The 25,733-nt window shown below is 46.9% G+C and overlaps 1 protein-coding gene across 6 annotated transcripts in view; it reads left to right on the top strand.

Annotated features, from left to right (window-relative positions):
- The window catches only part of EP400 (E1A binding protein p400), a 1,542,855-nt gene that overhangs the window by 877,210 nt on the left and 639,912 nt on the right, over positions 1 to 25,733 (top strand). For all 6 annotated transcript variants that reach the window (XM_069620067.1, XM_069620064.1, XM_069620063.1 and 3 more), the window contains one exon: positions 1,993 to 2,179. In XM_069620067.1, the coding sequence (XP_069476168.1) occupies positions 1,993 to 2,179 (187 nt within the window). The remainder of the gene's footprint in view (positions 1 to 1,992; positions 2,180 to 25,733) is intronic.

Here is a 25,733-nt window from a genome sequence, read left to right as displayed (position 1 = left end):
ATTTGAACCTTTGCACTCTTGTCCTTTGAGATTACTGTCCTTCAAGACTTTGTTCTTGGTTGCAGTTACTTCCGCTCGCAAAGTGAGTGAATTTCAGGCACTTTCATCTAAGCCACCCTTTACTGTGTTTCACAAGGACAGGGTTGTACTGCGAGTACGCCCCCCTTTTCTACCTAAGGTAGTATCTAAATATCATTTGAGTCAAAAGGTGGTTCTTCCATCATTCTACCCTCCTCCTCATCCTGGTAAGGAAGAGGAGCGGCTCCATCGGTTGGATCCTAGGAGATCGCTGATTTTTTACATTTCTAGGATGTCCAGGGTCAGAGTGGATGATCAACTCTTTGTAGGATATGCTGGACACCGTTTGGGCCAGGCTGTTACCAAACAGATCTTGTCCAGGTTGATTATCCTCACCATTACGGAATGTTACCGATTGGCAGGTAAGGACCCTCCTGAAGGGTTGCAAGCTTATTCCACTATGGGTGTGGCTACTTCCACAGCCCTACAGTGGGGGGTTCCTATTGGGAACATTTATGATGCAGCCATATGGGCTTCAATCTACACTTTTTGTTAAACATTACTCCCTCGATAGAATCCATGGTCAGGATATGGCCTTTGGTAAGGCGGTTCTTTATTCGGCAATCTGATTGGATTCTCTAAAATTCTTTTTCCCGCCTCCATGTACTGGTACTGCTTTGGGAGTCTGTCAAAGATGTGGAATACGTTGGAGGACACAATCCATTCGAAGAACAAGCTACTAACCTACTGGTAACGTTCTTTCGACTGGATGTTCCTCCAACGTATTCCACATCGCCCTTCCAGCCTGCCCCTCTGGAGAATTTCCAATGTGATTGCAGCTTACATTTCCGAAACGCTATGTGCAGTTTAGCAGGCATGAGACTGGTGTCACACGTTCTGAGGGAGAAAACTTAAACTGAGGCTACGGGCGTTGTGTGTCCTATTAATAACATCCAGTGACGTCGCCCTCGACGGAGGTCTTCGAGGGACATCGACCCGATGGCATCGGCGCAGACGCCCTCTGCTGAAAAAGTTTCTGAAGTGCCTATTTGTGGACATTACATGTCAAAGATGTGGAATATGTTGGAGGAACATCCAGTCGAAAGAACTTTACCAGTTGGTAAGTAACTTGTTCTTTTGTATAACTAAACGGTGCTAGTGCTTTACTTTTAGTTATGTTTAAATTGAGTATTAATTTTAATCCCATAGCTCTTTCGTTTGACCTTGTAATAAGTGTGTATTTTTCAGTGTACCGGCATGGTGTATTATTTGGGAGTGACTATTGGGAGTAACTGTACCTGCCTGACAGCCGTCCTCCCTCCTGAAGTTACACTGTCCTCTTCTAGACTGGTCTTTGCTTTTGGGCGACCCACTGTTATACCATTAGTTTAGATGGTTTCACAGCCCTCATCAGAGGGTTGTGCCAAAATCTCCTTAACATGCTGAAATGCAGTTTTTAAATGTGTATACAATGTATGGTTTTAAATTACCTGAAATAAGTCCTGTTGTGACTGTTGCTACTACTGTTAAATGCTGCTTCAGTCTAATTTTAAGGAAAGGTGTGGATGTATAAAGGTCTTCTGTTGCTTCTCAAAGTATGAACAGGAAAAGCTGACATTTTACAAACTTAACCACTTTGCTCAGCCTTAGTTGAATGAATCCATTAACTCTTTTCGACTAGTGGTTTTGTATTTCTGTATCGAATGCTTCACAGAACTTAAATCGGAGCACATTGTGTCTAAAGTGAAGACGGCAACTCTCCTTATCTCATCAATGCTAGTTGTATTGCCCCGTTGTTGAATTGCATGTTTGTGTTCTTTAGCCATGCTGGACCCTCCTACCATATCACTCATGCCCAGTCTCTGGTCTTTCGATTGTCCAGCACCAAAGACACTGATTCATTTAATACGAATCCTAGCTTTGTCGATATTAATGAATCCATATTGATTTAGTCTCTTTTCTCCTCCCCACCAGAACTCAGGATGCTGTCAAAGGTGGTCATTTTGTAAGCGTCCTTCGTGTCTTGATGGAGTTGCAGAAGATTTGCAACCATCCCGATCTGGTGGATCCCAGGGAATCCTGCTCCTCCTATGTGTCGCAAGCTTTAGAATATTGCACAGCTTCTCTCGCACTCAAGGCCTTTGAGGACGATCTCTGGAAGGTGAGCGGCAACTGCAATCCTATGTATTTTCAGTAGTGCCCCCCTGGTTTGAAGTTAAATATGCTCTTAAGAATTGGGTCCAGACTGAGATACAAGAGCATGCCCTATATGGGAGATAGGGTGGTGTGCAAGATATTACCTGGCGATCATTTATATTAAACATGATGCATCTGAGTCCAGACTCTGGTAACCGCATGCTCGGTGATCCTTGAGGCTAGCCTATAGCAGGATATTCTTTAAGACATGATTTTTTATTTTTATTTGCAAGTGCTTATTTCTCTTTAGGCATTTTTCACTCCATATTCTACGGGCCACCACACTTTGCGCTTTTGTTTTTTAAACGATCTTGACTTTGTACAGGGAAGTGAAGCTTTCAGCTTCACTCCCCTGACCTTTTTCTCATTTTGTTATGGGGGAAATGGATCAGTCCTTCAGATTATCAGTACTGGGAAACAGTTTCAATTTGGTCTTTTTATCTTTTTTGGTAACTATTTAACAGTGCACATTGTTAGGCAAAGTTTGAATGCAGTACCCTCTGGGGACACTACAAACAACTAGGACTACAGGTATAGGCAACCCAACCTTTGGTATAAGCTTGTACTACACAGTTTTGGTAGCTTGTTGAGCAGCCAGGCTTATGTCAAGAGGGCAAATGTGTGCTGTAGTGGGGTTATACAAAGAGTCACAGTTACAGGTATTCAAATAAACTCTTACACTCAAGGGTTCTTGCATAAACAATGAATAATTTGTCAGTCAGTTATAAAGCCTTCCTCAGAAGGGAGCAATATAATAGTAACACTCAAATATACTTCAATACTGTACACTTCGAGTTTGAGTCCGACAAGGCGCTTTTGGGATGGCCCACACACAACCTACACCCACAGGTGACTTCAGTAACTAGGGTGCTCCGGACATTAATACCTTCCTGTTGGCATTCAGAATACTCTTTAAAAGTAAGTAAAAGGCAAAGGTTATTAGAAGACAAGAATTTACAATAGTCATAAGCAGGGCAAATATTTTTCAGATAGCAAGAGAAGAGTCATTCAATTCAATTGGCTAAGCCAAAGTCAATGGGCAAAAGTCTTGGATAGGATAAAGCACTTCTGGTAAGCAATGGAAAAGTCTTTGCACAAGTTCTTAGGAGTCTTTGATGAAAAGAAGAATCAAATGTAGGGCCACAAGCTGATTAGACTTGTGGAAGTTACAAGCACTTCTACAGTAAGTGGTAAATTCTCTTAGACTTGTTTTACAGTACCTTGCTAAAGAAGAACAGATGCAGCTGATGACTCCTGTTCCTGTGCAGCTCTGCAGATCTCACTGTTCCTGGGCCTCAGTCGTGGGGACAAGATGGAGGACGTCAGGGGACTCCTGCACTGGCAAAACTGGCAACAGGCAAACTTTACTTTCAGTGGCTGTTTTGCGTTTCAGCTCCTTGCGGTACAGCAAATGGCAATAAGCGCAGTTCCTGGCTGTCAATGTGGACTTTCCTCACATCTAAGGTCCCGCACTCAACTGAGGGGTGTCAGGCTTGGTCAGTCCTGCTTAGTGGGAGGCCAGAGGATCTTCCAAAGGCTTTTGGCCGGCTTGCAAGTAACGCACCCAATCTGATGTCCCTCTCTCTATGGTTTCCTGCATCAACTCTGAGGAAATGCAACCAGCTCAGAGATGAGTGTCCAGGTGGCTTACTTGGGAGTTGATTGGTCCCACCAACTCAAAGGGAGAAGTCGTCCTTTGCAGGGCTTCTCTGTCAATGCGAACTTGGCGATTCAGACCTGCTGCAGGGCTTCACCGGGCAAACCAACGGTCCAGGAGTTGCAGCAGCCGTGCTCTTCAAGCTCTTATTCGCTTCCTTCGTCCAGTGGCCGACTCTGCCTTCCAAGCCAAGAGACTTGACTTTTATTCTGTTCTCTCCCATTCATTCCAGCCTAGCTGTCACTCACCCAGCAGGGTGGCTGTCTTCCCGGGCAGTAAGCCAGCCAATCACCAGAGTGCATTTGGGTCTCCCTGTTTACCCCAGACACTCGAGCCACAGGCAGGTTTCACTCCTGAAGCCCGCCAAAGGAGAATGCACAAAGAGACCAAACCTGGTTTGGCGCGCAGATTAAAACTCTAGAAGGACCTTTCCACAGAGGCATGTTGAAAAAAGACTGGGAACCATTTTAACAAAGGAAGCTCAGAGCCATTTTGAAAAACATGGCTCCCGCAGTTTAATGTTTCCGGAACTGCAAATAGTTTCCGGTCGGGGTAAATCATGGTAGTTCATTACAAAACCACTGCCTCCAGCCATTCTTAGGGGAAAGGGTAACGTGAATGTTACATGAGTAACTAGACACAGCATACTAAGTAACCCCTCCAGCACTCTATTGTAAGATAGGGTGTGCTGGGTCTAGAATTTTACAGGAGTAAGTGAAGTCAATTTCACTCCATTGCTCTGGGAAACAGTAGTTGATCCCAGAGAAGGCATTTAAACCTTGGGAAATCGGGAAGACTTCCCTGTGACACTGCACTGAAGGTGCTGTGACACATTTGTAAAAGATGATGCCTATGGAGTTGGTTAGACTCCATTACCAAAAGAAACAGTGTGTAGAATTGCATTAAAGAAGAGTGGGGCTAAAGGGTCTCACTCTCTCCAGGTAAAATAAATCAAGTCCTCAAAATCCAGCAAAGTTCCTGGGGGTCTCTAAGGTGAAGGGAATTAGCACATTTTTGAGAATTCTCCCCAACACACGCAGCATCTTACAGTGGGGATACTTTCGTATCACCCTAGCCGTTCACACTTGGGGTTTTTGATTACTTTTTGTTAGATAAGATTTTCATAAAAATTGTAAATCTTCCTGCCCTGGGTCAGCCCCAGAACGTTTTGCTTTACTGCTGGATTATTATTCCTTAAACCTCCGAGTGTGAACCTTTTTCCAGACTCTCAGAATCTTTTACTCTTTTCATGGGTGTCAATTTTTAGACTCTCCATTGTGTGTTTTTAAAGTTACCCTCTTTAACAACTTGTTGGCAATAGGTGCCTGTTTTTGGTGGGTTGCCTTAGGGACTCCCCTTTTAAACCTTCTCTGGCTAACCTTGAGAGAACTAGTTACCAATGGTAGAAAGGATCTTTGGATCCCTTTTTACATTTTATTTGGTGAAACCAGCGCAGCCCACCTTATGTGGAGTTGTGGAAAGATGCAATGTATCCACTTTCACGCTAAAACTTCTGTTACAGGGACAAGCTTACCTTCAGTGGCTGGTGGCAATGATACCGTGTATTAATTCGTTGAACCTTTACCGTGGGCTGTGTTCACAGCTGCAGTAAAGGCACCTAAGGGTGCTCATTTTATCAGAATGGCCAGGTCTTCTTTTTTTGCTATTTTCATGTTTCTTGTCCTTTGCCCTGACTGTTAATTGAGAATTCTCAGAAATGTGCTAATTCCTCTCTACATTAGACCCCAGCTCTTTTGCTGGACTTGAGGACTTTTGTAACCTGGAGAGAGAGTAAGACCCTTTTCCCACTCATGTATATTTTTGTGATTTGGGCTCTTGACTTTTGACTTTGGAGTCTGACAAACTCCATAGGCATCATCCTTGCATTGTGACACACAGCACCTTCAGTTCAGTGGCACAGGGAAGTCTCTTAGATTTCCCAAAGGTTTAAATACCTACTCTTAGTGAAACTACTGTTTTCAAGAGCAGTGAAGTGAAATTGACTTTACTTTTTGTAACTTTCTAGACCCACCACACACTATCTTATCCTAAGGTGCTGGAGGGGTTACTTAGTATCACCTTTGTCTAGTTTCTCATGTAACATGTTTGTTACCCTTTCTACAATTATTGTCTAGTGGCAGTGGTTTACCTTTTAATACCATTGCGTGCTTTTACCGCGGGCTGCGTTAGCAGCTGCAGTACATGGGTGCCCATTTTGTCAAAATGTCCCTGGTCGTCTTTTTTTCGCTATTTCTTCTTAGAAAGGTCCTCCTTGAGATTTACTCTGCCCGCCAAACCAGGTTTGGTCCCTTTGTTCGTTTTTCCTTTGGAGGGATTTGTGAGTGAAGCCTGCCTCTGGCTCCAGTATGTCTGGCAGGGTCAGGAAGTGAGGGAGGTGCCTGGAACTCCTTGTGGGTAATCCCCTTGGTTACAGGAATGTACCCAAAGATGATTGGACAGCTGGCTGTACGGCAAAGACAGCCACCCTAGTGTGTGATTGACAGCTAGGCTGTGAATGGGAGAAACCTGTATAAAAGGCAAGGCTTTTGTATTGGAATGCAGTTTTGACCACTGGACGAAGGAATCTGAAGAACAACTTCGAAGAGACGCCTGCTGCAACTCCTGGACCGTTGGTTTGCCCGGTGAAGACCTGCTGCTGTGCTGAAGCTCTGAATTCGTTTAGACTAGGGAAGCCCTGCAAGGACGACTGTTCCCCTTGAGTTGGTGGGACCTATCAACCCCAAAGTGAACTTGTTTGGACATCCTCTCTGAGCTAGCTGTACTTCCACCGCTGCTGTGGCTGGAACCGAAGTGCCAGGGAGATAAACACCAGATTGTGTGTGTTGCTTTTAAGTTGGACCCGAGTGTTAGGGAGAATTCTCTGTTAAGGCTAATTTCCCAAACCTAGTGAGTCCCCCAGCAGCTTTGCTGGATTTTTGGGGTTTATTTTTTCTCTCTTTTACTCCCACTCTTAGACATGATTTGAGGTGTTCCTTTGACTTTGTATGTGTTTTATGGGCTATGGGGTCCTTTACCCCATAGGGCTTCATGTGTTTTTGGTATGTAAGCTTACACCGCACCCTCAGTGCAGTAACCCAGGGGTGTCATAGTGACCCCCAAACATAGACTCCATACCCTGGGACTGACTACTGTCTCCCAGGGCATGTAAAGTCACCATTGGCTTTACTAATCCCAAATTATGAACAGAAACCAGTACAAACCATCATATTGTGGACATACTGGTCGGGGCAATTTGATTGCCCCGGGGTCTGTTGTTCGAGGGGGCACGTCTCCGTCCCCCCTGATCGAGTTTTGGCTCGTGGCAGTGGATACTACTTTTTATATTCGACCGCAAATATTTTCCTATGGGATTTTCCCATTGTTCGAGGCTACCACTTTTTAATATAGCCTCGAACATACCGCCGGTTTATTAAATTAATATAAAATCAACGGTTGGTATTTTTTGCCGAAACTCGGTTCCAAAATGGTGTTTGTGTTCGCTTCTGTTACTCCAACCCAAGTCGGGCCCTTTGTTCCACTTTTTGGCGGGCTTCTCCACAGAAGCCTCCAAAAGTGGTGCCACTCTGGGTACCACAGGTGGTGTGGGAGGGGGTTTAGGCGCCCTGGACTGAGTTGCCTTGGCAATTCAAGTCGCACTCTTATGTTATTGGCCCAAGTGGCATGTTTGATTGACAGCTAAGCTGAATGAATGGGGGTTTGCTGCATAAAAGCAGGGCTTTGGGGACTGGAACTTTAGAAGTCGCCACAGGACCTAAAGAATCCGAAGAGGGGGAAGCTGAGCCGACTTGCAACGACGACACCACCGGTGGAGCCCTGCTGAACCGTCTCACCACTTTTTCGGACGACAGAGGAGATCTCCAGCCCGGAGAGTCGTCTTCCTTTGACTGGTGAGGATAACCAGTTTGCCCGTCTTTTCGCCTTCCCGGATCATCTCGTGGCCTTCTTGCCTGTGCCAAGCACCCCGGCAACCGGGATACCACGGTTTTTCCACGACCGCGAATAAAACGGTCATACCTTTTAACCGGAGAACTCTGCGGCTGGTTGCTTCCCTGGCAGTGCAACGACCTCGCGCTTTCCTCCATGTCGAGACCATCTCTTCCTCTGGACGACGCCGTGACTTGCACCTGCTGCCAGGAACAACGGCCCCCATTGGAGGATCCTCTCCACTTTGAAGGTACTGTGTCCGCCTGGCCTCCCTCTCAACGGTCTGTGTGGGGTGACTCTTAAAGCCTCCACTTACCACTTGAGTTGACCCTAGGCTGGCTAACTGAACTTTTCTGAGCTGACTTAATTCTTTTTTGAAATCCCTGCAAGACTTTTCAAGACTTTTAAACTGTGATCTTGGGCGCATTGGTGCTCTGTTCTCTCTAAGAGGGAGCCTGGCCTCTGAACTCTTTGCTCACAAGTAGACTTGACTTTCCTGCCTTGCTGGGTGTTTCTAAAGTATTGTGTTGTGTGCTTTTCCTAACTTCTGCTTTTTCCCCCTCCCTTTTTCTTAACTTATTGGAGTGCCATCTTTAGTTAAGCGCTCACCTCTGTCTGGAAATAAGTGGTGTTAACTAAGGCTTGTCTAATAAGGAATAAGGGATATACATCTAGTAATAGTGACTGTGTGTTGAATTTACTTACCTCTTTTTGTGCTAGTGTAATTTACAAGTGTCTTTAAATAAATAATTATATACTTTTACACCAAAGCTCTGGTCAGTGTTTGCTTGTGCTACTGTGTCTCTGTACCTATTGGGTATACTCTGCATACTGCCTAACTCATCTTGAGAGAAGTCCGACTGCTCAGCCACAGCTACCAGGTAAATCTGGGTGGTACAGACTGCTACCAATTGGGTTTACTGCCAACCACCTGTAGTCCTAAATCTTTTGCAGTGGTCCCTAAGGGAACTGCACAGGTTTCTGCCTAACACCGAGCGCCAGGAAGATCCTCTGGACTTCCCTTATGCCGGACTGACCAAGCTTTAGCCACCTCAACAGAGTGCTGGACCCCAGAAGCAAGCAAAGTCTGAAGTGGTATCAGAGGACTGCAGTGTTGCTATTTGCTGTCATACGTGAGAAGCTGAAACACTGCTGAATTGAAGTTTGCCCATTGCTGCGGCTGACCTTCCCATTGCAGAGCAGGAGTCCCCAGACATCCTCGCTCTTGTCCCCACGGCTGAGGCTCGGGAACAACAGGATCTGCAGAGCTGTACAGGAACAGAAGCCAGCTGGAAACATTTCTTCTAACCAAAGGTACTGTAAAGTCTCTAAGAGCTTAGCTCTTGTTGTGTAGCGTTACTTGCTCTCATTTGAGCCCTGTTTTGGTTACCTTGCAGAGATGCCAAAGCTTTGCCCATTACAAGCCTCCCAGCTTGTGCCCTTCAAGTGTTCTATTTTCTACAAACATTTCTAAAAACATAGAGCAAGACTTTTTACCTACCGGCAAAGATCATCTCCAGCTCCCCTTTACATTGTGCAATTAACATTGACTGTCCTGGTTCCCTGAGAAACTCCTCTTTACCTCTGACTTTGTGCTTTGGCCTTTTCCCAGTAAAGGTTTAAACTTATTTGACATTGGAAGGTTCTTAAAAGTATTTTATTTCTCTGTTCTATCTTTTGCACCACCTCCGTATTGCTTTAAATGTACCAGTGATGAATCGATGTCCACAGTGTCCTAGCTATTTGTCACCTGAGGGTGTAGGAAGTGTCTGTGTGCCATCCCTAATGGGTATCATCTGATTTAGACAGTGTTTTGAAGTGTATTATAAGTGTTATATATATTGTTCTGATGCTTGTTAATCTGCTTAGAATCACATGCAATGCATATGGTCTGACATCCAGTGGTAACCGCAGAGTATTGCATCTTTTCTTTCAGGGACCAAAAGGGGACGTCGGCATAGGCGTGTCTGTAACACTATCCCTATCGTGACGTGTAGTGTACTCAAAATCCCTCATGCGCCGAGGTCCCTCAGATTGTTTTCTTTCGCCCAGATAACTGGTCGCCCTATAGCAGAGCTCTTACTATCCTAACTGACTTGTCGGTTATTTCCCCCTTAAGTCATTTCGACGCCAAGAAATGCCTTATTCTGACCCGACTTGTATATGTGATTGCATAATGAACCCTTGACATGTGCGTCACGCAGAAGTAGCATAGTTAGCCATTCCACCTATTGTGACTCATAAAACTGCGCCGATCATGGAAACTGCCTTTCCTGGCGTTGCCACCTATTGCTAGTCAGTTGCATTTGCCCAACTGCTAATTGAATCCTGCATTAGCCTGTTACTTACCTGCTGCTGGATAGTTGCATCTAGCCTGTGTGCCCAACCACTATCTGTTGCTGCATTAGCCTGTTACTTACCTGTTGCTGGATAGTTGCATCTAGCCTGTGTGCCTTGCAACTATACGGCCGACCTGTCCAGTTACTACTTGCCATCTAGCTCGTTGTCTAGCCTAAGGTTGCACTCAACTACTTGAAAATCCCCTGTCACCACTGTCTACTTCAGATTATCGCCCGATTATGTTTGCAAGCCCTATAGATTATAGTCTGATCACGAAGACGTGCAATCACGCTGTGTAAGTCACTGTGGATAGTATAACGACCTGCACATGTCCAGAACTTGTCTTGTGATCACCTAATGCGCTCATCAGATAGGAATTAGTAGACAAAGTATAATCTGTCAACCTCACCACCTGCCCACACAGCCTAACTTACCAGCTAGGTTACCTCACCCTACCACAGAAAACACCTACCTTTGCACGACTCCTACCTTCCTAATTAAGTGATAGCCCTGTATAATGTCAAGCTTACTCAGTATCTACTGTATCATGGCCACTGCTACACTCGTCACCAGTAATCAGGTCGGTCATACAGGGGTCTCCCCATGTGGACTAGTACCCTTCTCACTCATATCGACAGACATAGCTACCAACACTTCTGTCTACACTGATTTAAAACACCAGGCTATGCCAGGACCATCAGCCTATGCCTCCCAGCCTAGCTCTATCTACGATAGAAACAAACTACGAGCTAGATTTAACAAACTTCACGAGATTCCTAGACGACTCCTCCCTCTTACAAAACGTGAGACAAACCCCATAATGATGAGGAATGTAATATTTCCAACATCACCTTAGCCTCTATGAACCTACAAACATCTAAATCCAAGAAAAAATCTAGTGCTAGAAGTACTCCAAATCTTACACAACTTAAAGCGGAAACTAAAGATCAATCCTACAAAGGAGCACTCCCCAATGCTAGGTCATTAGTTGCCCATGCCCTTGATATAGCTGATTTAATCACTGAGGTGAATTTGGACTTTATTGCAATAACTGAGACCTGGCTACACAAGGCAGCAGGCCCATCGCTCATGTTGGCCATCCCTAACGGCTACACTATATGCAGGCAAGACCGAGAGGGCACCCGCGGAGGTGGAATTGCCATTATTTCCAAATTGAACCTATCGCAAGGTTAGCCCCCTCCCAAACCTTACAATCTTGTGAAGCCCTCACTGCCAAACTCCCCATAAAGAATACTCAATCCTTAACCATTCACCTAATCCAGAGACCTCCAGGCCCACTTGGGACCTTTGAAGAGGATCTGCATAAGCTACTAACTAATAATGCTAAAACCAATTCACAACTGCTGGTACTAGGGGACTTTAACCTAGGATTTAATGACCAAGCAGACGCGCACGCCTTGTCCATCGCCAACACCATGAATTCCCTAGGATTCTCCCAAAAAGTCAACAATCCCACTCACACGAAGGGTAGAATATTAGATTGGGTCGCTGACTCTGTACAGTAGCCATCTCTTCTATCTCGCCTTTACCATGGACTGACCATTCACTAGTGTACTTCAACCTCTTAACCTCCCGACCATCCTCTTCAGTTGTTCCCATGGCACCATCGTGCCTGACTAGAAACAAGAACAACATGACAATAGACAATGTAATACCTGCCGTCCTTCCAACATTAAACGCACTACCTGACAACCTAGACCCGAGTACTCTAGTTCATGAGTATAATAAAATAATGACTGAGACTATGGACAAAATTGCCCCACTTAAAATGCGTACAAGTAAACCTAAAACCCACTTAAATGGTTTACACCTGAACTCAAGGCCCTACGCCTCACTGAGAAAATGTGAATCTAATTGGAAACTATCCCCAACTGATGAGAATAAGGCCAACCCAACATCTATCTCTCGCCATTACAAAAAATGAAGTTTGCCTGGCAAAGAGGAACTCATACAATGATCGTATTGCTAATTCTAATTCAAGTATGAAGGAACTCTTTTCTATACTGAAGGAACTTGAAACACCCATTGCCATACCAGACACCTGCACTAAGGACCAGACCTGGTGCACAGATATCCAACATGCCCTAGCTAACAAAATAAATACCCTCCAAAATAAAATTCAACAAAAAAGACTTGCTCAACCTCGCTAATCTGCCTATGCCACCACCTAATGCCACCCAGAATCCCCAAACTAGTAAATTATCCTTCACCAAAAATACTACACTAGAGGTAGAGAAAATCATCCTCACCCTCAAACCATCTAACTGCAAAGGTGACATCTGCCCAGTACAGTTAATAAAAGACGCTGCCAGAGATGTATCACCTTTTATCTCCAAACTTGTTAACGTGTCCTTCTCCACAGGCATCATCCTTGCTAACTTAAAACAATCTTGGGTGCTCCCGCTGCTCAAAAAGCAAACACTAGACCCTCTTATCCCCACTAATTACCATCCATTTACCACAGTTCCATTTCTTCTGAAGATCTTGGACAAAGTGGCCTATACGCAGATTCAAAAACACCTTGAACTGCATAAACTACTAGGAGTTAGACAATCTGGCTTCTGCCCACTACACGGAACGGAAACAGCCCTTATCGATTTAAAGACCCAAATAGACGAACTGAGAGATCAAGGTAAGACAGCTCTCCTCCTCTTACTAGACCTCTCAGCTGCCTTCGATCTTGTGGACCACAAGGTCCTCTGCAGACACTTGGACTCTGCCGCTCACTTCTCCACACAAGCCATTAGATGGATAGAATCCTTTCTGAGTGAGAGAACTAAGAGTTTTTTCCCCATCGGCAGCAGCAGACCCCATACCCATCACATTTGGAGTCCCTCAGGGATCCTGCGTCTCCCCCACTCTATACAACATTTTCACCAAACCTCTGTTCGATGATCTGGATAATCTAGGTATCCCCTACACTAACTATGCAGATGATACAGATTCTCCTCCCGCTTTCTGGGGATCATAGCAAGGACAGGGAGTTGGTGAACAGTGTGTATCTCATCATTCAGGCATGGATGGCAACCCATGGTCTCTGCCTGAACGATGATAAAACAGAGTTGATCATTCTGGGCACACAAGCCAACATCAACAAATTGAGCCCGGACTACTCTGCTTTCAGCATAGATGGAAACGTGATCAAAGTCTCAAGGGAAGTAAAAACACTTGGTTTTTACCTTGATTCTACCATGTCTTTTACTAAACAGGTCAACGCTCTAGCCTCCACTACAGCCTACACCTGTAAATTGATAAGAGCAGGTAAGCCCCCCTTATCCAATAATAGCTGTCTGATCCTGGCGAGAGCCCTGATACTTTCCCGACTCAACTATTGCAATGCCCATCTCCTCTATTAGGCGGCAACACAAATGGCTTTCTACTGACAACAAAATCCATCTAAAAATGATCTCCTTGACCCATAAGGCTCTGAATAATGCTGCTCCTAGTTACCTGACGGACAAAATAAAAAGTAAAACGTCCAATAGACCCACGAGAATTGCCAACTCCAACTGCCTGGTAGTACCCAGATTTAGACTTGCCAGAATCGGTGGCACCAGCTTCCCTGTGAGAGCTGCCAACTTGTGGAACGCTTTGCCACCCAACCTAAGAGTAGACCAACCTTTCTTACACTTCAGAAGGAACTTCATCAAACACATTAATGCTAACAATGCCTAGACACCTGAATATGACTCCACTGCATGCTTGCCCTACTCAATTGTACATAGGTACCATTAGCTACCCTTCATTATGTTTATAACTGTTAATACTGTATGTATACTCTTGCACATTTCTTAGTTTCTCCTGGTAATCACTTAAATATATTGTAAGTTTGTAAATGTACATTTATGTAATAATGTAAATTTTATTCATTGTACATTTGTATTCATGTAACGTTGTAAGCCTTGCATATACTTTCTGCTGCGCCCGGTAAGCTCTGGGTCTGGAGCGCATTATAAACAAACTTCGACGAAGGCTACTGGTGATTTGTCTACGGCGGTGGTGTTCGGTGCCTACGTTCCGGCGGTTGAAGCATCCACGTGGCCGAGGCTTCTGGCCGGCCTGTACAGTAGGGAGAGTGGGGTCAGGGTGGCCATATTTCTGGTATCTTTCCTCTTTCCCCCTCAGGTCTAGTCATCTTCCCCTTTGGCTATGGAAAGGACTCCTTTTAGGTTCTGTCCTAAGTGTAGGACTAGATACCCTCCCTAAGACCCTTAAGGAGCGCTGTGTAAAGCGGTGGGCCGCGTACGGTATGTCGCGGGTGGCATACCCTTCCCCCACCGTCACACCCGCCAAAAGTGACGGGGGCACCTCCGATGACTAAACATCCATTGCGGATGTGATAGACCTCGAGGCGGACACTTCTAGGTCTGCCACGCCCGTCCCCGACCCTTTAAGGCCTGACTCTGGTCTCGCTTAAGGGACAACACCCGTTGACAGGGGCGTACAAGCGCATTACATTAAGCACACAACCCCTACACCTATTTCGACGGATACGTCGAAAAAGGTAGAAGCGCCAGCAGGGCCGCCGAAAATTTCGGCAGATTCCTCGGAACGTTCCGATCCAAAGCCGTCCCCGCATCCGCAGCAGCGTCTTGCGACTGGGCATTCCAAGACAAACGAGGGCGCTATCCCTAAATCAAGTTTACACGTTGAACCGCAGAAATCCGACGCTTCGACGATTCCAAAGGCCGCGATAGGCCCAAAAATCACGACTTCTCCTCAAGGTGAAAAACCAACCGCTAGGCCCTCTAAAACCGCGGAAGGCAGTAAGTCTGCCGATAAACCTTCAGGCCCACTAACTCACGCCGATTCGGCAGTAATCGAGCAGAGCATCGGGAGAATTTGTTTGACGGTTGGGATTATTCCTGTTCCGCCGAAAAGCATGGTACAGGCCGCGGACAAATCTTGATACGTCAGGGTGCCCTGATTCTTACGATGCCTATGAGGACAGTCAAGAGCCTCTTTCCAACACCCTGAGAGACAATTTTCGACGCCAAAGGGCGGAAGACGACGCTTTTACACCCGTAGGCCCTTCTGGGTCCTCTAAATGGACTAGAGAGGATTTTAAGGGTGTTTGGACCGTCTTGAGAGAATTATCAACTTTTCTGACCATCCTTCCCCGAAAAGATCTCGGGGTGAGCCTACCCTTCTATCTGCTTCACATTTCCATGAAGATCAGCCTTCTGTCCCCGTGCATCATGAAGACATTGTCCAGATGGATACCTATAGGGACATCTACAGTGAGGATGAAGAACCTTCCTTCCTACAGAATTACGATGAGGACCAGGCGGATGCCACAGACAATTGGGAAGAAACCCAGCAAGTTGTGACGGACGCATGGACGCTTCCACATCAAGATCAGGACGCTGATGTATTGTGCCTGGTTCCTCCCCGTCCAACCCGGCTCGCCAGGCCTCGCCTGTAGACGACCAAATGGCCTTCAATACCATGTTAAAGAAGGCATCTGAGCATTTTCAAATCTCTACGCAAGAGGCAGTACCTGAGCAGGACTTTGTAGAGGATATCCTTAAGGAGAAACCTCCCTCTAGCCAGGCCATTCCCCTCCTTAATTCTATTAAGAGAAGATTGGCTCTTTCCCTAGTGTCACCAGCTCAAACCCGGGCAGTGAATCAGAGTTGAAAAGTTGTTTCGGCCAGCTCCTTCGGACCCTCAATACATTAAAGAGCATGCCACCTCAGATTCTCTGGTAGTGACTACCACCCGGAAACGGGCTGATGTACCCCTTGCTACAGGGGAAGCACCTCTAGATAGAGAATCCAAAAGGTTCTATGCCATAGGTAAACTGGTTACCTCGGCTGCCGCATATACTGCGCGCATAGCGAATAACACTACGCCACTGGTGAGTTATGCTGATGCTCAATGGAACCTAGTACAAGGTGGTCTCCAAGAGGTCCCAGAGCCCATCAGGTCCAAGCTTCTCACTATTGTAGCCAAAGGCAGGCAAGTAAACCAGAATGTGATAAAGAACACTCTGGACACGGCTGAAACAGCAGGCAGGTCTCTGGCCCAAGGAACCTTACTCAAAAGGCACGCTTGGCTATGTACCTCCGGGTTTAAACCTGAAACGCAAGCCTCGCTCATCAATAAACCAATTTAAGAAGCTAACCTCTTCGGAAAGGCGGTCGATGAGGCCCTAGAAACAGCCAAAAAGGAGCATGAGACTCTTAAGTCTCTGCAACAAATCACTGAAAGACCTTCCCCCCCCAGAGAGGAGATAATTCTCGGCGGTCCTTTCGAACAACTATGGCATGGGGAAACTTCAATGCCGGACAAATATCAGGAAGCCCCGCATACTACCCTCCAATGGGTCAGCGATGCAGCAAAGCCAGAGGTAGAGGCCCCAATCCTAGTGAAGCCGCAGCCTTGGGTCAGAAATGATCATCAGATCCAGGTCCCCTCCCATGTCACCCCAGGCGATGGGCGCATTTCCTCACGGCATGGGAGGGGATAACTTCAGACCAGTGGGTCATAAAGACAGTCGCCCATGGGTACTGCGTAGAACTCGCCCGACCTCCACAATTCAGACCACCGCCTTTCACCGGACCATCTGGAGATCCTGAATCAAGAGGTAGAAGCGCTGCTGGGAAAGGACGCCATAAAATCCGTCCCTATTCTTCAGATAAACGAGGGGATATATTCAGTGTACTTCCTTGTATCCAAAAAGGACCTCACCATGCGCCCTGTTCTAGACCTGCGCCCAGTGAACAAGTTCATAAAACCTCAAAAGTTTTGCATGGTAACGCTACAGGAGGTGATCCCACTGTTGAAACAGGGGAACAACATGGCAACATTGGACATGAAAGATGCATACTTTCCCATTTCAATGTTGGCAGCGCACAGAAAATATCTAAGGTTCATGATAGAGGACAGGCATTACCAATTCAAGGTACTCCCCTTCGGAATCGCCTCAGTGCCAAGGGTGTTCACGAAGGTCCTGGCAGTAGCTGCCACAGACCTGCACAGGTTATCTGTCCCGGTTTACCCTTACCTCGACGACTGGCTCATAACAGGGGACTCGTACAACTCATGTTTTTTGAACACACAAGACCGTAGACCACCTGTTCAGTCTGGGGTTCTCTATCAACGAGAAGAAATCCAGTCTAGTCCCCAGCCAAATAAAACTATTTCTGGGAGCTCTAATCCGGACGAAAGATGGCCTCATCTTCCCCTCCAACGAGAGGATTCAGAACATGCTTTTTCAGATCCCTCAATATGTAGCCAGTCGGGAAGTGACAGTGCGCAAAGCCATGCGTTTGCTAGGAATGATGGCATTGTGCATATACTTGCTTCCCCATGCGTGGCTGCGCATGTGTCCCATGCAAGAGTGGCTCAACAGCCAGTGGTGTCAGGCCAGCGGACAATGGGAAGATATGGTAGTTGTCTCGCCAGCCCTCTCTCTCTCTCTCTCTGCAGTGGTGGTCAAGAGAAAACCTCTTGCAGGGGAAAACCTTCACCACCCCTGCAGTAGAAGCCACTCTCACGACAGACATCTCTCACGGGGTGGGGGGCCTCACCTGCTGCAGCAGACAGCACATGTGTGGTCCCCTCAAGTAGCGTCCAACTATATAGATTTACTGGAACCATTAGCGAGGTTCAAGGCATTAAAGGCCTTTCAGATGCAACTACAAGGGAAGACAGTGCTGATTCTAACAGACAGCACTACAGCCATATATTACCTGAACAAACAGGGGGGCACTCACTCTCCAGGGCTATCCAAGCTGTCCAAAAACATTTGGATATGGGCTCTCAAACATACAAGATTCTGTTGTCCCAACATGTTCCAGGGGAGCTCAATCTTCTGGCAGACGTGCTCAGCAGAGATTTTCCTCTGCCCAAAGAATACGAATGGCGTCTGCACGAAAACATTGTGTCCAACGTCTACGCAGAATGGGGCTTCCCAGAGATCGACCTGTTCGCAACTCAGGAGAACGCCAAATGCCAAGACTTCGCCTCCAAGTAGCCCCAGAACTGCTCCAAGGGGGAACGGTCTCTGGATAACATGGTCAGGGAAATTTGTCTATGCTTCGCCCCCCCCCCCCCCCGACTCCCCTTCTCAACAAGATAGTGCAAAAGATGCACCAGGAACCAGTTAGCATGATGCTGGTGGCCCCCATGTGGGCCCGCCAACCCTGGCTCACTCATCTGATGGAAATATCCCTCTCCCCACCAGTAAAACTAAACTGCCCATACAACATGTTGTCTCAGGACATTGGGGAGAGGGGGGAAGACCCTACACCCATGCCCACAAACTCTGAATTTAGCAGCCTGGCTCTTGAGGTCATAAAGTTTGGACACCTACAGCTCTCTCAGAGGTGCATGGACATACTCAGGGAAGCTAGAAAACCTAAGACACGTTATTGCTATGCCAGCAAATGTAAACGTTTTGTCATCTGGTGTAATTCCAAGGGCGTCAGTCCCATCGATTGCTCACCCACACAGATTGTGCTGTACCTTACCCATCTGTTAGACACTGGGTTGGTCTTCAGTTGCCTAAACTTTCATCTGGCTGCTCTCTCAGCAGCCAGATGTTATCTTCCACCACGACACAAAAGGTGTTGTGGTGGAAGTTAACAGTGATTAAGGCCTTTATGGAAGGGGTGAAGAGGATTATCCTCCCATTTCGAACCCAGCTCCTGGGTGGGACCTAAATGTGGTTTTGACCAGGCTCATGGAAGCTCCATTTGAGCCAATGCATAAAGCAACTCTAAAAGACCTGACTTATAAAACGGCCTTCCTAGTGGCTATCACTTCTATTTGAATGGTTTGCGAACTACAGGCACTTTCTGTTCTAGACCCCTTTGTTACGGTCCACAGGGATAAGGTAGTTATGCTCACTCACCCCAGATTTGCACCAAATTCTTCTCGAAGTTCCATGTGAACCAATCGATTGAACTACCTACCTTTTTCCAGAATCCTACTAGCATGGCCGAAAGAAGCCTACACACACTAGATGTGCACAGGGCAGTCATGGTCTACCTGGAAAGAACTAAACCACTGAGGAAAACAAACCTATTTTTCGTTTCAGTGCCAGCTGGCAGAGAAGGGGATCCTATCTCTAAATCAGCTATCTCAAGGTAGTATTGTCAAATGCTTCACACTGTTACACTCTTGCTGAGTCAGAACTGCCCTTTAAGCCTAGAGCACATTCTACTCGGGGCACTGGGGAATCCATAGCATTCATTGCAAATGTTCCCCTTGAGTCCATTTGCAAAGCGGCACCCTGGAGTTCTGTACACACCTTTTACAAAACACTATTGCCTAGACACTCATCCTAGGTCTGATTCTCAGGTGGGACAAGCAGTATTGAGACCTCTTTTCTCTACTGTTCCTTCTTACAACCAACCTCCCAACTCCGGGTACTGCTCGCTAGTATATGCACAGCATGCTATTCTGAGCAGATTAACAAGCATCAGAAGACATGCATTACTTACCGTAATAGCATTTCTGATGATTGTATCTGCTTAGATTCACATGCGCCCTCGCTACCTACTCGCTCGGGGTGGAAGGAACAGAGACATCTTACTACTTCGAATTGATTGTGTCCTCCCACGTATTCCTCATCTTGTGATAATGTGTTATCTACAGCTTCGCTGCTTCGGAAAAACAAATTCTCGGCAGAGGGCGCTGTGCTTGAGGTCGTGGCGTAGATTGTCCCTCGACGTACTCCGTACTGTCGATGTCACCGATGGTATGAACAGCTCGAGCCGCGCCCGTTTCTTCAATTCTGTTTTTCCGATCGCTTCGCTATCGAACGGCGCGCTTCTCTTTTCTGTGAAGAAAATGTCGTCCTCTTCGACACCTTCGACGCCCAGAACTGGGTTTAAGAAGTGTTCAGATTGTGGATCTAAGATGTCGATCACCGATCCCCACCGGATTTGTCTCTGGTGTCTCGGTTCCAGTCACCGAACCGACGACTGCGGGTCCTGCTAATCTATGACCGAAAAAGCTCTTCGTGAGAGGAGAGGTAAACTGTCGGTGGGGAGGGAGGCCTCAAAAAAGGTTTCGTCAAAAAGACACAAGAAAGCGACTGATTCTAAGGAATTGGATCGCCATATGCACTCAGATCTCGATCTAGGAGTAGATCGAGACACTCTTCGTCGTCATCGAAAAAAAATGAAGAAGAGACATAGATCTCCATCATCTTCTTCAGAGTCGACCGAAGAAATTCGTTGTCCGACTAAATTGGATTCTCCCAGTAAGTGGGAAGAATTCCTAGGAAAGATGAAGGTTTTCGAGAATGCGGCCCTGACCCCCTTGAAAGACCCTCGAAAAAGCCATACCCCTAAAGTCGCTCAATTTGACGACAAAGGGAAGTCCAAGGCTACCATGGCTAAGACTGGTAGCGTCGAGGAATCCAAAAAACCTCGAGTCGACGTAAAACCATCGAAGACTCTTCGAGAGTCAAGCACCTCTCCAGTGCCATGCAAGAAACACAAGTCGTCAAAGACTTCAACAACTTCGTCGACGCCCTCGACGTCGATAATTTCGACGCCAAAGCCAAATGCGTCATCAAGCCATTATCGAAGTCATCTTCGAAGACACCTTCGAAAACTTAAAGGGATTTGCCAATTCCTTTGAAGCAGATGGAAGAGGAGGAAAGGAGATTCACTCCTTTACCCAGGTCAGACTTTTTCAAATCTATGTCAGCAATCTATGAAGAGTCTGCTTCAGAAGAAGACGAGGTTACTCCTTTGGGAGTTACTTATGGTACAAGACAGGTTCCTGTGGAACTTACTGACCAGGAATCTAGAATGAGAGGCCTGAGTGATACTCTACATTCTGCCAGTGGAGTTGACACATCCCCAGAATTAGAGTTCGCCAAACCTGATCCTGTAGAGCATGCAGATGCTGGGTACAGGGGTCTTATGACCAGGGTAGTTGAATATATGGGTTGGGGTAATACTTCACCCATTTTTGAACAAGATGACATGACGGATATAATCGTCAAGGGACCTCAGAAAGATCCTGTTCTCCCTTTCCACAGCACCCTCCAAAGGACTGTGGAGAAGAACTGGGAGAAGCCAGAAACTATTGCTGCTGCAGATGGCACTTTTCCAAGAAAATATAGACCGGCTGGAACGGATCCTGAATATTTGAATAAACATCCGACTCCAGAGAGTTTAGTCATTCAGGCAGCATCTACTTCAAAAGAAACTGCTTATCCAACTATCCCTCCAGATAGAGGATAACAAAAATTGATGCCTGGGCACGTAAAGTTTTCACATGAGGCAGTATGGCACTTAAGTCGGCAAATGTCACCTGTACCCTAGCAACTTTTACCCATACCCTGTGGGACTGTATTTCGGCGGCAGCTGATCATATTCCGGAAGGCGAGGAAAGGGAAGGCTTCCTGAATATAGTCAAAGACGGGAAGGAGGCAATGGGGGAATGTCTCCAGTCTGGACTGGATACTACGGATAGTATCAGCAGATCCATGGCTGCAAGCGTTGTGCTACGCAGATTTGCGTGGTTGAGGAAGTCGGGGTTTGCACCAGACGTGCAAGCCAGACTTCTCAACATGCCCTTTGATGGCTTGAGGCTCTTTGGCAGAAAGGCTGATGAAAGCCTAGAAAAACTTCAGACCTCGAAAGCGGCAGCTAAATCACTTAGCACCTCTTTGCGCCAGCCTCTAAAACCCTATTCCGGCTCATCTTCTTGGAGGGGGTCGTTCTTTTCGATACTACTCCTCTTTTGGTAGAGGAAGAGGACAGGCTTCTCAAAGGGGAAAAAGAAACTTCCCTCGTGGAACACGAGGAAGAGGTGCAAAATCAGCCTCAGGAGCGGCATCTGTACCCTCATCCACTCCTGCAGCCGCCTCCAAATCCCTCTGGGACCTTATTACACAAAACACCAGTGGGAGGCAGGATCTCTCAACATCTGAAGGAATGGCGGGGTATTACCTCAGATGCTTGGGCACTGGAAACAGTAGCCCAAGGTTACTGTCTCCCTTTTCTAAAAAGGCCTCAGAATCATCCCCCGGGAGCCAACTCCGCCAAATTTCCAGATCCACTCCTCTTGCAGGAAATTTTAACCCTGCTAGAGAAAGGTGCCATAGAACCGGTACCTGTAACGGGTTGGTACTCCCCATATTTTCTCATCCCAAAAAAGGACGGAGGACTGAGACCCATCTTGGACTTGAGAAACTTGAACAAGTTCCTCAGGAAGGACAAGTTCAAGATGGTGACTCTTTCTCAGATCCTTCAGGCTCTCCAACTCCAAGAGTGGTTGGTATCATTGGACCTTCAGGATGCTTACTTTCATGTGCCAATCCATCCAAAGCACAGAAAGTACCCGAGGTTCGCGATTGGCAATTCTCATTATCAGTTTTGAGTTCTGCTATTCGGGTTGACCTCCGCCCCGAGGGTTTTCACCAAACTGTTGGCGGTTGTGGCAGCAAGTCTCAGGAGAGGAGGTATTCACATATATCCCTACCTGGACGACTGGTTGATCAGAGCAAGTTCTCCAGAACAAGCTCGGGAACATCTTTCGATCACCTGCCACTTCCTCCACAAATTGGGCTTCTCCCTCAATTTCAAGAAGTCCCACATGATACCATCCCAGAAGCTCCAGTTTATCGGAGCAGTTTTGAACACTTCCTCTGGAAAAGCCTTGCCTCCCGAAGTGAGAGCTCTCCACATCCAGCAGATGGTAACGAAGTTTCAGAATGCCCAACATCTACCGGCCTTCGATTTTCTCAGGTTGCTCGGCCTCATGGCATCCTGCATTTTCCTAGTACCAGAGGCCAGGTTGAGAATGAGATCCCTTCAATGGACACTCAGTGGTCCCAGTTCTCAGGGAATATGTCGGATCTTCTGCAAGTTCCGAGCGCAGTTGCTCAGGATCTTCTATGGTGGGCTTGCAATGACAACATTCTCAAGGGAGAGTCTTTTTGGCAACCATGGCCGGAGATAACGGTAGTGATGGACCCCTCACTCACGGGGTGGGGAGCACACACCAACGATCTGACAATCAGCGGTCGTTGGTCTCCATCGGAGTCCAAACTGCACATCAACCTTTTGGAGCTGTGGACAATCAGACTCGCTCAGAAGGCCTTTCTGCCCTCTGTACAGGGAAAGAATGTCCTGATAATGACGGACAACACTGTGGCCATGTACTACCTCAACAAAAGAGGAGTAGGGTCACTGCCACTGTGCAGAGAAGCAATGCAGCTCTGGTTCTGGGCAATACGAGAAGGAATCTCTGTCTGCAATTCACCTAGCCGGAGAGAAGAACACGGCGGCAGACGCTCTGAGCAGGCAGAGCACAGTCTCTCACCAGTGGGAGCCGGCTCAGGAAGTCCTCCTGGAGATCTTCACCTTTTGGGGAACCCCTCAAGTGGATCTGTTTGCCACCTCAATCAACCAGAAGTGCGATCAGTACTACTCAAGGGAATTTCCTCAAAGAGGAGCTCTGGGAGACTCATTCGTAGTGGAGTGGAAGTTTCCACTGCTGTACGTGTTTCCCCCAGTCCCCGTGATTCCTCAAGTAATCAAGAGGTTGAGAAAGTTCAGGAAAACCATGATCCTAATTGCCTCGGATTGGACTAGGAGGACGTGGTACCCAGACCTTCTAGATATGTCCATCTGCCCTCCAATACGTCTTCCGCAAAGAGAGGATCTTCTCTCGCAAGAGGAAGGTCAGGTTCTCAATCCAGAGGTCAAGACTCTCAACCTTCACGGGTGGTTTCTGAGAGCTTGAGATACTGGGATTAGGACCTCCCAGATGACGTGATGGAGGTGTTGCTTTCTGCTAGGCGGCCGGCAACAAAGTCCCTGTACCGTTGGCGCAAGTTTTCCGGCTGGTGCAGAGGAAAGAATGTGGATCCTTTTCAGTGCTCGATTCCAGAAGTTCTCTCCTCCTTGCTTTCTTTGGCCCACGAGGGTCTTCAAGAGGGCACCATTAAAGGTTGTTTGGCAGCGCTGTTTTTATTTAAGTGCTCTTTAGAGGAATGCTCTTATTTTTTTTTAAAGGGCTCACGACTGTTTCAAGTGCTGGTCTGGGACCTTAATGTGGTTTTAAAATTTCTGATGGGTGCTCCTTTTGAACCTTTGCATTCTTGCCCAGTAAGATTGTTGACACTTAAAACTGTTTTCTTGGTTGCAGTCACATCTGCTAAAAGAGTGAGCGAGTTGCAGGCACTTTATTCTAAGCCACCCTTTCCTTTGTTCCACAAGGTCAGGGTTGTATTGAGAGTACGTCCGTCTTTTCTACCTAAGGTTGTGTCTGAACTTCATTTGAGTCCGAAGGTGGTACTCCCCGCTTTCTATCCTCCTCCTCATCCTAGTAAGGAAGAGGGAAAGGATTCATAGGTTGGACTCTAGAAGGGCTTTGAGCTTTTATCTCTCCAGGATGGTTAAACTCAGAGTGGACAACCAGCTCTTTGTGCGATATACTGGACACCGTTTAGGACAGGCTGTTTCTAAGCAGACCTTTTGTAGGTGGATTGTCCTCACTATTTCGGAATGCTACCGGTTAGCTAGTAAGGACCCTCATGAGGGTCTGCAGGCTCATTCCACCAGGGGCATTGCTACTTCAACAGCCGCCCAGAGAGGGGTGCCGGTAAAATATCTGACAAGCTGCAATGTGGTCTTCTATACACACATGTTTCTTAATCATTACTCCCTGGATACTTCCCATTCTCAGGATGTTGCCTTTGGTAAGGCAGTGCTTTACTCTGCCATTTACTTGGATATGTGTAATTCTGATGTTTGTTAATCTGCTTAGAATCACATGCTGTGCATAGGTCCGACATCCAGTGGTCACTGCGGAGTATTGCATTTTGTTTTTCGTAGTCGAAAAGGGGACGTCGACAAGGCGTGTCTGTAACACTATCCCTATAGTGACGTGCGTTGTACCCACAATCCCTCACGCGTCGAGGTCCCTCAGATTGTTTTTTTCCGCCCAGTTTCTGGTCGCCTTTCGCGGAGCTCCTAGAGAGACATTGCTATACTTACCACGGACCTCGGTCCTTTGTCATAACTTAATATACTGGCAACGACCCCTCCCCCTCGACGTTAGCTGTGAAGCTGTTTCTCCGCCGAACTATTTTCGACGGAGAGGAAGAGCGGAGGAGATCCTTCGGCGCTGCCGAACACGTGGCCTGGCCTCGACGGCCAACTTACAGTAGGGAGAGTGGGGGTTAGAACTTTGTCTCTTCTCTTTGAGAATGTCTTTCTTTCTCCCTTTTCTTTCCCTTGGGGTTGTTATCGCCAGCTATTATTGCCTCAGCTATGGAGAGGACACCATTTAAGTTTTGCCCACGCTGCAGGGGCAAATATACTTGGAAAGATAAGCACAAGCTCTGTAATCGTTGCTTACCCCTCGATCACATAGAGAACAGCTGCGCAGCCTGCAAGCTCTTAAAACCCAGGACTCTTAAAGAACGTAGGGTTAAGAGGTGGGCGGACTACGCGATGTCGAAGTCAGTTTCCTCACCCGCTGCCGCTGTTACTGAAAGTGACGAGGAGTGCGATAACTCGACGTCCGTTACGGAAGTCATGAACCCCCAGAAGGAGCGCTCACGCTCCTCCTCGTC

Source organism: Ambystoma mexicanum, chromosome 10 (assembly GCF_040938575.1).
Source record: "Ambystoma mexicanum isolate Mex_15411 chromosome 10, UKY_AmexF1_1, whole genome shotgun sequence".
Taxonomy (NCBI): domain Eukaryota; kingdom Metazoa; phylum Chordata; class Amphibia; order Caudata; family Ambystomatidae; genus Ambystoma; species Ambystoma mexicanum.
Note: the sequence above shows the minus strand (reverse complement) of the source record. Positions and strands in the feature narration are given on the sequence as shown.